The following is a 13034-nucleotide window of genomic DNA, read 5'->3' as shown; positions in this document are numbered from 1 at the left end:
AAAGGGTACTTGTTACTGTACATAAACTTTAAAATTTTTTTTTATAATTTGAGGAATGAGGATTCGAATTTTGCTTTTTAAATAGAAGGTTTATGTACCAATCAATAAGTCAAATACTCAGGTGCTAAATTTTTAACTTTTATTTTATACCAAATAAACTTGTATACCTTTATGCCTACCTAACACATACATGAAAAGTGAAAAACATCCTATGTTATAATGTTACTTCATTACACCACATTATCATGTATTATGGTATATCAATATGCTTTTTGGTTAATTATATGATATAGTTGAAATATTATTATCATTGTGTAAAAAATATGTTTAATTTACTTTATTTGATTTAAATTTTATTTTTCATTTTTAGAAACAAAAAATTAGGAAAAATGCATTTTTTTTGAAAGGTAGAAAAAACTCATTTGTATATAAATATAAATAAAATTTTCTGAAATATTATATACAAAATATGTAATTATTTAAATGACAATAATCATGATTTCACTTCTTTATATAGATTGGTTATATTATAATTTGTATTAAATTTTAATTATTTGTCTATTTTAAATCAATTATGTTATTAATTTTTACTTTTATTTTATAATAACTTTTCAAAAAGTAAAAAGTAGATAATATAAATAAAGAAAAAAATCAATCATTTTAATGTTATATTTCTCTATTGAGGCTGATGTTCATATTCTGTTATTATATAATATAATAACACTTGTGATTTCAATCTATATGTATATTGAATCATGTCAAGCATAAAAGCATGAATAGTTGTTTTATGCCCAAAACATAAACAAAATTTCAATATGACAAAGTATAATCATAAAATTGTTAAGAGATAAGATCCAAATTTATTATTTATCTTTGGGTTAATGTAGTTTTAAAACTATACTTTTTAATTTGATTCAAATACTGTTAAAAGTTAGAATTAAAATATTTATTTATTTCCTTAAGAAATATAAAATTTTGAACATTTATTAATCAAATTATAAAATATAATGATAAAATTATAACCTATATAGATAAGTGATAAATTAAAACCATTATCTTGAATAAAATAGTTAATTCGGACTAGTCCCAAAAATAGATAAAAAACTTATTTCGTTAAATAGGTTTAATTTAATTTTAATAAATAATCTATTATTATAATTATAAATTATAATTTATAATTGAAAGAAGGGAGATTCGAATCTTACTTTTTAGACAAGAGGATAATGCACTAACTAATGAGTCAAATGCTCGAGTGCTATAATTATAATTTATAATTTATACTAATTATTAATATCAATTGTTGAATTTGATATTAAGAGTCCAAAGGATATCAATTTAATTCATAAAATTAATTAAAACTTAAAAAAAGTTATGATTATGAATATAAATCCAAGAATGAATAAGCGAAAAATATATTAAAACTCTAAAGAATACAAATTTTATAATAAAATAATGCCATGTCATCGATCCAACATTAATACAAATCCCCAAATCTCAACCGTTCATTAACCATCAACGGTCCAAAACATTGCCCCACAAGAGCACACACGGATCGATTCCCGTTCAACGCTTCCTTATAGATACCCAACCACCACTCCCCTCCCCTTGGCTCTCAACGTCACCAAATCAAGCAATCTCATAGTCTTTCAGTTGTGCAAAAATGTCTGGGCGTGGCAAGGGAGGCAAAGGATTGGGAAAAGGAGGAGCGAAACGGCACCGTAAGGTCCTCCGCGATAACATCCAAGGGATCACAAAGCCAGCCATCCGCCGTTTGGCTCGCCGTGGCGGTGTTAAACGCATCAGCGGTCTTATTTACGAGGAGACACGCGGCGTCCTCAAAATCTTCCTTGAAAACGTCATCAGAGACGCCGTTACCTACACCGAGCACGCCCGTCGCAAAACCGTCACCGCCATGGACGTCGTTTACGCGCTCAAGAGACAAGGCCGTACCCTTTACGGGTTTGGTGGTTAGGGTTTTTGATTTCGTTCTGTTTGGTGGAAATTTAGGAATGAAAAATATCAATGGTGTTTTTGATCCGAAATTGTCTTTGTCATTTTTATCATTTTTGTTTTTTTTTTATAGTTACACTCCAAATTTTGATGCATGCAACTTGTTAATGGCTTTAAGCGGAGTGTGGGAAGTGAAAACTGGAGTGGGATTAGCTGAATTGACCAGTAGACTTGAACTTTTGATCGGGTGTGTACGATTAAAATAATTCTATTTCCAGGTATGCCCAGCCATTCTATCGCCATAAGCTTGGTTAGGACTGAACTGCAAAAATAAAAAGATAAAGAACAAAAACTTATGAGTTGGTTTAAATGAAAAGAAAAAAAATTAAATGGTCAAAAAGAAAAACATAATGGGGCAGGAATATTGAATTCCAAAATATAATGGTAGATATTTTGTGGACAAAATGGATTCAATTTGTAAGGATTGGGACCAGCTTTTAATTAACATGAAAAACCTAGGAAACCTAGGATAAAACCCTACTAACTCTCAACCCATACTAATCACATGTAAAGTCTTTAAGGTACATTTGGTTTTGTTAAATAAATAAAAATAAAATAAAATAATTATTATATAATTAGATATGATAAATAGAATAAAATATAAATAATTATTATGATTTATTATAGTATTTGATTGATAATAATAATTTTATAATAAAAAAATAAAAAATAAAATATTTTTTATTATATATATAATTATTTATTTTTATTTTATTTTTTAAATATTAATAATTTATAATTTAATTAAAAAATTAAAAAATTAATAATTTAAATGTTAATATTTTAGTATAATTTAATTATTAATATTTTAAATATTAATATTTTATTTATTAGTTAACATTATTATTATTAAAATATTAATAATTTTAATTAATTTCTAAATTTAAAATATTAATTTTTATAATATATAATTGAAAACTAAAATTTTTTATTATAATAATATTTATTTTTTAAAACAACAAAATGCTTTTTACATAATTTAGTAAAATTTATACCAAAAGACAAATATGAGCAAAATTTTTTAATTATATAATTTTTATTTTCATTAAAATTTAAAAAATTTAAAATTTAATAATTTTATTATTAAAATATTAGTATAAATTTTTATTTTTTATTTATACTCATTAAAAATTTAATATATTAATAATTTAATAAATAAAACATTAATATTTTAAAATATTAATATTTTAGAATTTATAAATATTTTCATGTTCCTTGAATATTTTATTGCTTACCAAACGGAAGTAAAGAGAAAATATGAGAAGCTATTCTCTGTCCCAAACATGCTATTAGCTTAATCTTTTAGAGTATTAAGCAAAATGAAAAAGCCTCATGAACTTTCTTTTAAATATGAATATAGATGGGAGAGTGTCCGTTTCTTGGATTTGTCTGTTTGTGTACTTGCACTTGAAGTTTCCTTCCTTATTCCTGGAGAGGTCCTAACCTTCCCCTAGTTTCTCAACTAGGATTAATTTTTCTAGTTTTTGGAAAAAAAGACAAAATAAATTAATTTGTGAATATCATTTTATTTTATAGTAAACTTTTATTTTTATGGCAAAAAAATCAATTATTTTGATAATAAAAAATTTTAAATTTGATAATAATGAAAATAAAATATTTCGAATTCAAGTATTGATAACTCTTGTTGGTAATATTTACGTTCTAGTTTAAGAGTTGTAACATAATAAATCAATTAATTTGTTTGATTCGAATAATAAAAAATTTAGAGTGTAAATTTTTAATGAGACGACGGGGGAATTGTCCATTAATGCTTAATTTAAGGGTTGAAAGAGTTTTGTCCTTGATTTTTTTTTTACAATAATCATAGAGTTAAATTAAATGGTATAAAAAAATAAAACAGATAATATACATATATATATTTGAATAGATATATACAGAAATCATACATGGAATGTCTTGTTCAAACTATTCTTTTTAAACCCATTTAGCTTTTTTTTCCTTTTCTTATAAAATAATATAAATAAAGGAAAAGGAGATAAAATGTTGAATTGATTAAAACAAGATTTATTTATAGTATTACTAATTAAATTCGTGGACAAATGGATTTAATGTAAAGGTAGGGGACCAATTTTGGGTCAATGTCAAAATTTGGAACAATTTTTTTTTTGGCTTTGTTCTACCAAATTTCAACTTTTCAATTACTCTGTACTTGGTATCCCCATCGAGTGGACCTAACCTTTCAATAATTTCTCAAGTACCATTTATTTTATAGCTTAATTAAAAAATAATTTGCGAATATCATTGTATTTATATAGTAAATATTTATTTTTTTTGTTCCTATTTTATTGTACAGCAAAAAAGGGTATCATGTCAATCCTACTAAAATTTCATTAATTTCAAAATTTTTTTCCATAATTAAAGTAGTCCCCAAAAAGAGACTAAAAAGTAAAAAGAAATATTGGATTCTATTCCTTTCTTGGGTTTTTTTCTTTTCTTTTAATTAAGAATTATTAGGACAATTTGTGAATTTTTTTTATAAAATATAATTATTTTATAATAAGGTTTCGTTCATGAAATGATATTTTTTGAATTTAATAAAAAAATAAAATCTAATCTAAATAAAAAAAGAAACAAAATCTGTATGTACTGTAAATTTGTTTTACTTTCCAATAATTTTAAGTTGGAATAAAATCTAGTGAAGGCAGCATAAAATTGTCAAGAATAATTCTAAAAAAATATAAAAATGGAAAAAAATTTAAATAAAAAATGAAAAAGGAGGATGAATAATGCCGACAAACGGAAGTGGGTGAACTATGGTGGAGCCACATCGCGCCAAATTTTCCACAGATACAACACGTGGCAATCATGGATTGGACATCGTGTTGCGGACCCTTGACGAAGACTCCATCGAATCATTAGTTAAAAGAAAAAAATAATAAAATAATAAAAAATTTCGTCTATATAATAATGGAAGTGTACAGCAATAAAGGAACCCCTCAAACCCTAGGAAACGGGCTTGATTAGATTCTCTGTTCTTTCTTGTTCATCATTTCTGTGAAGTTTCAGTTTTCTTTTCTCTCGTCATTTTGATCGGGTAATTTTTTCTTCTCTGATTTCTTTTATTTTTTGTTTGTTTTTTGGCCTATTTTTAAATTTTTAATAGTTGTTGTAATTCGGTCAACGGTTATTGTCTGATTTTGATTACAGGTACATCTTCCTGGAAACCGATTCATTTCTTTTAAAATTTTATGTTGAAACTTCAGATTGAATTTATCTTGTTTTTTCCTGATAATTTGTGTTGATTTAATTCAGTGCAAGGAATGATCTGTTTGTTTTTAAAGTTTTGATTGGCTTTAGATTTTTAATTCTTATTCCAATTGGTTTACATGTTTATTTATTTATTTTTATGTATAACATCCCCATAAAATCGTGGTTAATTGATTTGTGCTAGTTTATTTATTTGTGGAACCTATTTAATTATTTTGTGAACCTCTCTTTAGCTGTACAGATTAACCTTTTTTCTTTTTCTTTTTGCTTGCAGGTGCTTCTTACTGGTTTTCATGCTGGGTTTTTAGGGAGACAATCGGAAATTAACTTATTTGAATTGATTTGGAAATTTTGCGTTTTGAATTCGATCAGATTTCAGGAATGGTTGTAAAGAATATTCTTTTGGTGGAAATTAAATTTAAATAAAAGCTGATAAGAGGAAAGCTGAAGGGCTAATACGCTAGGCGAATATTTGGGATCATGTCAGTATCAGGAAACGAAGAGGTGTCTATCTTTATTTGTCTATCTTTATTATTCTTTTTTAAATTGCTAGCATCTAAGGTTAGAGAAACTGTTGCAAGTTTATAATTTGTTTTTGTTGAGTTTTGATTAATTTATGCTCTGTTGGCAGACGGGGGTTAAACCCAGTGTTGGGCAGTTTAGTGAATATAGTGCAGGTATTCCAATAAAGAAAAGGAGGTTTCCTTTAATCTGGACATCTTCTCAGCAGACTGAAGATTCACCTTCACTACCAACTGAAAATGATTCAGAGCAGAAAGGATTTTCTAGTCCACTTCAGGGTTCAGCTATTTCAAATGCTAGTACTGTCACAGCGAGCTCAAACACTGGCAGTGTTTTAGCGAGTTCAAACACCTGCGGTGTTTTAGCTAGTTCAAACATCAGTGTTGTTGGAGTGAGTTCAAACACTAGTGGCGTAGCAGCAAGGTCAAATACTAGTGGTGTTGCGGGGAGTTCAGATGCTAGTGGTGTTGCAACTAGTTTGAATGTGAATGCTGGTAGTATTGCAGCTAGTTCTAATGCTGTCAGTGTTGCAGCGAGTTCTAATGCTGTTAGTGTTGCAGCTAGTTCTAATACTTCTTGTGTTGCAGCAAGTTCTAATGCTGTTAGTGTTGCAGTGAGTTCTAATGCTTCTTGTGTTGCAGCGAATTCTCATGCTAGTAGTGTTTCAGCAGGCTCTAATGCTAGTAGCACTGTGGAAACTTCTAAGCCTAATAGTGTTGCAGCAAGTTTGTCAAATGCTAGTAGTATTGCAGCAAGTGTTTCTAGCTTTTCTGATGCAAGTGAGAAAACTGTACCTGAGAAAGAGAAGAGAAGTTATGATGGTACAAATGGTAGCATGGTGCAGGGCAATAATAACCTCCTTAGGGTAAAACTTGAAGAACAAAGCTTTCCAGTTAACTCTAGGTCTTTGGCTGATATTGACAGCAAAGGGAAGCTTGTGGCAACTGGAGAGTCTGACAATATCCTGAGAAAGTCAGCAAAATCTGAGTTGGACTTAGTAGGTGGTGATTCTCTTACCCTTAATATAGGGAAAGATGTATATAGCCAGCAAAATGTAGATGGACAGTTTAGATCAGAATTACCTACAGTTTCTGGGAACCCTGGATTGTCATTAGCTTTAGGGGAACATCTTGTTTCAGCTATTGCTGGTGGAAATAATGAGCGTGATTGTCTGAAGCAGGAAAAGGCAGAACCTGTTTCTTTGAATCTATCCTTAAGCAAAGGAGAATGTAGTACTCAACTTAGAAGTAACAATGTCCAGCCTAATAGTATTGGTGCTAATATGCTTGCTGACCGATCAAATTGGGATTTGAATACTACAATGGATGCTTGGGAAGGTCCTGCCAGTAATGATGGTGCAAGTCAAAAAACAACTCATATGGATGCTATAAAGCCAGTACTTTGCTCAGGTGGGATGACTGGTACCAGTATGCCCACACAACAGCAAAGGGTAATCAAAATTGCAATGTCATCCGCACTATCTAGTCAGCAGTATAACACAGAGGATTCACTTCGTTTAGGCCTCACTACCCCTTATCTTCATTTGAACTCCAATGAAAAACCTTCCAGCACATCAGCTAAAGAGGATTTGCGCGAAGTCACGGCAAATATCAACTTACCTGCAGAATCAGTGCCTGTCAGCAATCTGACTGTGTCTAACTTTAAGCCTGTAAAATCAGAACCACTTGATGAGAGCATCAAAACTAATTCTGCTGCAGTTAAAGCTGATCCTAAGGGCTTGTTAAATATTGTACCGATGAAGCATGAATTAGTTGATAGGAGCAGTTCAGAAAGCTCAAAATCTTCAACCTTAAAATTAGTTGATGCTCGGTCTGTAAAACCTGAACCAGTTCACGAGGATAACCAGGAAACATCAAAGAGAATGGAGGGATCATTGAACCAATCAGATGAGCAGATACTACATCCTCTGAATAACACAACAGTACCTACTTCTACTGATTTGTCATTACATGGTGATGCGTCGAATCATGTGGAACATTTTATTCAAGCCAAAGAAACTGAGTCTAGTGGGGAGGGCCAGGTTGCTTCTAAAATGATTTCTTCTGTGGGTCATGATGATAATGAATCAAACATTTCTGGTAAAATAGATAACTCTACTTCTGAAAATAAGAGTGTTGAAGATCCTGATAATTGCAGACTGAAATTCATGGCTGTACAACCATCTGAATCACGGGGAACGGTTGAGGGTTCTGTAAGTGATGAGGAAAAAATTAATTTATCAGGTGATATTCTAGAAGATTCATATGGCTCTGGTTATGAGTCAGATGGCAATCGTGATTTAGCTCCAGCTATGGATATGGAACATGATGGTAGAGCAGAAGATGACTTTGAAGATGGTGAAGTCAGGGAAACTGTAGAGAATACTGAGATAGAGGCTCCAGTATGTGAGGGACAAGAGGCTGGAAATGGAAATAATGGTGATACTGGTTATAAAAACTCAGATTCTGTATGGTTTGTTGGTGATAACAAACCATCTTCATCCTCTGTCAGCGGAAAAGAAACTTGTGGAGAAGATGCTGGTAAAACAAGTAATGATAGTACTAATGAATGCATTGACACATCTGTAAATAAGGATTCCAATACAGAAGCTGATAAAGAGGCCTGTTTGCAAGAATCATCAGCTGTTGAGATGCCTTCCAGTCCAACTGACAAAAAGATACCAAAAAAGGCCATGCCAAGAAAACCACTTGATTTATCAGAGAAGAAGGATGCTGTAGAAGGGCAAGATCGAGAGCAAACATCTATCCAAGCCTCTGATTCAAGCCAAGGAACTTCAGTGACCATTGGTCAAGGTGCAGATAATGCTCAAAAAACTGAGTCAGAAGGAAAAAGCAATTCAGTTCTACCTAAGGTAGAAGCATTTTTAAGTGGTGATGATGCAGGTAAGGATGTCAGCAGTGCAGGTAATAGGAGTCGGATTATAAACTTATCTCGAGCTTTAAATCAGTCATCTCCTGGTAGGACAAGATCTATTTCAGGCAGGACAATGCAGTCACGAGGTGGAAGAGAAAGATTGCTTGATGTTGCCCTTGAAGGAGATAAGTTTCATCCTCGAGGGAGGTGATTATTGTTATTTATGAACCCTGCATTCTTTTTAGTTTGTTTATTTATTTTTTGATGATTCATTAAATATCTGTTATAATTTTTTCTTCTTCTAACAATGTTTACCCTCAGAGATGAAGTGTATGGCGATGGTTCCCATAGATTCTCAAGAGAGAGGCATCATGATCAGCCATCCAGGAACCCTAGAATAAGTTTTATGCGTGGAAGAGGTAGGGTTTCCAGTTGGATAGACACCCTACGTGGTGGTCGGGATTCAGAACGTAACTTTGCTTCAGAGTTTTATAATGGCCCTACAGAATTTCGTGTTGTCAGACATAAATATGCATCTGCTGTTTCTGATGCAGATCTTGACTTTAGTAGCTATAATAATGGGCAAGATGGTGCATATTTTGGTCCTGGACAAGGTGGGAGAAAGATCTTGAGTGATAATTCATCAATTTTCGCTCATGTACACCCAAGGAGGCGGTCTCCTGGTGGAAGAGATGGACCTGCTTCACGGGGGCTTCCAATGGTTCGCAGAGTTCCAAGAAATCTAAGTCCAAGTAGATGCATTGGTGAAGATGGCTCTGAATCAGTTGGATTGAGGCATATGAGAGGTTTTGCTGATGACCATACAGACCCAATGTTTACTCGTTCCCAACCTTCATTTGAGGGATTAGATGGCCCTTTTGTTAGGGGGAACAGGGATTTTTCATCTGTTCAGAGAAGGGGTCTTCCTCGAATTCGTTCAAAGTCTCCGACTAGACCACGAACTCGTTCTCCCGGTCCATGGCCTTCTCCTAGGAGAAGATCACCTGATGAATTTGGAGGGCCGTTGGAATTACCTCATCGAAGATCACCTATTTACAGGGTGGATAGGATAAGATCACCTGATCGTCCTTGTTTTGCTGGGGAAATGGTTCTTAGAAGGCATGGATCTCCTCCATATTTGTCCCGACCATCTAATGATTTGAGGGATATGGATCCCGGGCGAGATCATGGTCATCCAAGGTCTGGCATCCCTAATAGGAGCCCATCTGGCCGGATTTTACTTAGAAACAGTAGACGGTTGGATCTTGTAGATCCTCGAGAAAGGAGCGACGGTGATGATTACTTTGGTGGGCCCATGCCATCTGGCAGGTTTCATGAGCTTGCTACTGATGGGAATGCTGATGAGAGGAGGAGGTATGGTGATAGACGGGGACCTGTTCGTCCTTTTAGGCCTCCTTATAGTGGTGCTGATAGTGAGAATTTTCATCTTAATGCTGAGGGTGGACCTAGGTCATTTAGATTCTGTCCAGAAGATGATCCGGAGTTGCATGAAAGAGGAACTTTGAGGGAAAGGGAGTTTGATAGGCGATTAAAAAACCGACCTGGGAATGCTCCTAGGAGGACAAGAAACATTGAGGAGGAGGGAAATTTTAGGCATGGTGGTCAGGTTTGGCATGATGATGGATTTGATGATATGTCACGAGTGAAGAGAAAGCGATTTTGAGTAGATATGTCTGTATATGCCATTAGTCACTGTTAATGGTGTAAGTTATTGGAGCAGCAGGGCTGAATCTGTTGTTTCTATTTTCTGCCTGATTAGGGACATTGTGTTTACCATTTTTGACTAATTTCTGCATATGCAATGATCCCTTGTGTAGTATGTAAGGTAAGATATTGAAGCAGCAGCTAGTAGAGTCAGTTATGGTAATTTTTGGTGCAGGAAATGTATCTGGTATTTTGCCTGGAGAACAGCTCAAGATGCTCTTCTGTTTGGCAGGTTTTCATGAGATCAGACAGACTTAAAATCTTTTTCTGTACCCTAACTTGATATTTGCTGGCTATTCCTTTGGGCAGACCTTCCTTCAGCTGAGAAAAGGTGAGTATTTGGGTTTTGAAGAATGGAAGAAAACAAAGGTTATGATCAGACTATCTATTACTAGATGAATAAATTCACTTTTCTGCATGCTACCCAGCTGATCATCACTTTAATTGCAAAATGGCCATGCCTTCATGTGGTCCTCAGTCATAGATGCTCTGTTTACAAATGTCATCTCTGTACAGTGACATTGTTTTCAAGCTTTTTCGAGAGGACAGTTGGACATCGCCATGAAAATTGAAAAATCTAAATTAAAGGAAATCAAAGAGAGGCAGAGCAGAAATGCCTGCATTTTGCTGCCTTTACTGGTGCTTTGACTTTTATTTCTTCTCAATTAAAGGATCAAAGTTTTATCGGATTGGAATTACAGATCTGACCTGGGTTTTTGACACAAAGCAACAAGGTATTCTGTGAATACAAATTAATCTGTTGTTCCAGAAGAAGCCAATTCTGAAATATTTATTAACTTTGCCCTCTTACTGTGAGATATGGATCAGCTTCATCAATCAACTGAGATTTTACATTCATATTCACATTGTGGTGGCTTCTGCATTGAAAATATTTTCTTTTTTTGCTTTGAATGGGTCATATGATTGCTTTCATCTATTATGTGGATGGGGATAAGGTCTCGTTCGATATGCTGATGAATAGAATAATTGTTGAATATTGCAATGTATGGGTCTTATTCCTTCACTTGTCCCCATATCCTTGAATCTATCGGTTGAAAGTGATGGGGTCTTGATTCTTCTTAAATGTCCTCTATACTTCTGGTAAAAGAAATACTTTAGAAAAGAAAAAAGACTTGGTAGAAGTTGATTAGTAGTATTTGGAAGGAAGCAGTGACTCTGTTTGGGATGTTGGTGTGTTGTGTGTAGTGCTTTTCCAGGGTTTTAACATCCCCTGTTTGGTTTATTTTTCCTCCACACAGTTTTGGGAAATTTACAGTATTTGAAGCTGGGAAACATGAGGCAATGGCATGGGTTTTATAAGGTTTGATGTTAAAATTTTCTCCAGGGCCTCCAGGCATAAGCTTTCCGGGCAATTTGATTTTTCTGGACTTTGTAAAATAAAGTATAAATAATGGACTTAAATTGAAAAAAAAAGGCAAAAACTGGATAAATAACAATTGGAATTGGAAGAAAATTCTATTCAATTTCAATGAGCTCAAGCTTTGAATTCCAACTCAAATTATGAGATAAGGTCCATTGGCCTGGATCAATAAAGTGTTATCGGATAAATGCCACGGATCTCAAATCGATCAGATGAATCTCGAATTTATAAGAGTGTTTTGTTAATTTGATTAACATATATTTAGAATTGAAAATATGAATTTGTATAAAGTTATATGTAAGATTTTTCATGAAATATACGAAGATTGAAAAATTATTGTATAGCATGATTGGACGTTATAGAATATTAAGAATATTATGAATTTAAAACAATCTTGATATATCAGTAATAGTCTTTTTACATTTGTTTTTTGAGTTAAAAATATAAATTCGTGACATGAGATCTAAATCTTAAGGAATTAAATATGTTTAGTATACACTGAATTTTATTTTAAAGTAATAAAATAAATTTTATATTATTAAGGTATGTTTTAGAAATTAAAAATATCAGATATTATTTATTTAATGAGATATTACTAATATTACTAACTCAAACCCACTTTGAAACGGGCCGTGTTCGTGGGTTTGGATGGACAGCTATAAGCCATGAACAAGTCCAATAATAGTGTATTCATATAGGAAATGGAAGCCGAATTAAGTTTGAATTCAAATAAAAGTTACCACATGATTAACATTTGATTTCATAATAGATATAAAATTATTATTTTAAAAAATATATTAATATTTTTATTTTTAATAAAACATTATAAAATAAAAAATAATAGTAATAAAAAATTTATAGTAATTTATATATATATATATATATATTTAAATTCACAAAATTATTATTTAAAACAAATAAACAACAACACTTAATAAACAATTAAAATTAAAATCCGAGAATACTTTCTACAAATATCATCTCCAGTTAGGTTAATAGATATTAATTAACTTTCCTTATTACTTATTAAGTAACGGTTTAAACAATCTTTCTAAATAACCGACTTTTTATGTTAGTTATATTACTAGATTTTACAAGTGAAAAATCGTTAATTTAGTTATTCGTTAATTTAGTTAATAACATTATTTAATAATTTAAATAAAATTATAATTTCAAGTCATGTCTTATTAAAAAAACTAATCATAGATAAATTCTGGTTCTCTTTCAAGAACACTTTCTTCTTTTAATATTAATAGTATAGCTTAAAAAGGATTTCATTACTTCTAATTTCACT

The 13034-nt window shown here is 31.9% G+C and overlaps 2 protein-coding genes across 3 annotated transcripts; both read left to right on the top strand.

Annotated features, from left to right (window-relative positions):
* Nucleotides 1-1572: 1572 nt before the first annotated feature.
* On the top strand, nucleotides 1573-2042 carry LOC18586293 (histone H4). Its single transcript, XM_018129517.2, has one exon. The coding sequence runs from the start codon at nucleotides 1661-1663 to the stop codon at nucleotides 1970-1972; it is 312 nt and encodes a 103-aa protein (XP_017985006.1). The 5' UTR covers nucleotides 1573-1660; the 3' UTR covers nucleotides 1973-2042.
* Nucleotides 2043-4930: 2888 nt separating this feature from the next.
* Nucleotides 4931-11362, top strand: LOC18586292 (uncharacterized). Of its 2 annotated transcripts, XM_007009554.3 has the most exons (5): nucleotides 4931-5065; nucleotides 5513-5742; nucleotides 5870-8841; nucleotides 8956-9053; nucleotides 9189-11362. In XM_007009554.3, exons 2-5 carry the CDS (start codon nucleotides 5719-5721, stop codon nucleotides 10316-10318), a joined length of 4224 nt encoding a protein of 1407 aa, XP_007009616.3. In that variant the 5' UTR covers nucleotides 4931-5065; nucleotides 5513-5718; the 3' UTR covers nucleotides 10319-11362. The 2 variants fall into 2 exon arrangements, with proteins under 2 accessions (XP_007009616.3, XP_017984801.2); XM_018129312.2 differs by having other exon boundaries at nucleotides 8956-11362.
* Nucleotides 11363-13034: the final 1672 nt, after the last annotated feature.

The sequence above is a fragment of the Theobroma cacao genome, chromosome 10, assembly GCF_053813885.1.
Source record: "Theobroma cacao isolate CCN51 chromosome 10, ASM5381388v1, whole genome shotgun sequence".
Classification (NCBI taxonomy): Eukaryota; Viridiplantae; Streptophyta; class Magnoliopsida; order Malvales; family Malvaceae; genus Theobroma; species Theobroma cacao.
Note: the sequence above shows the minus strand (reverse complement) of the source record. Positions and strands in the feature narration are given on the sequence as shown.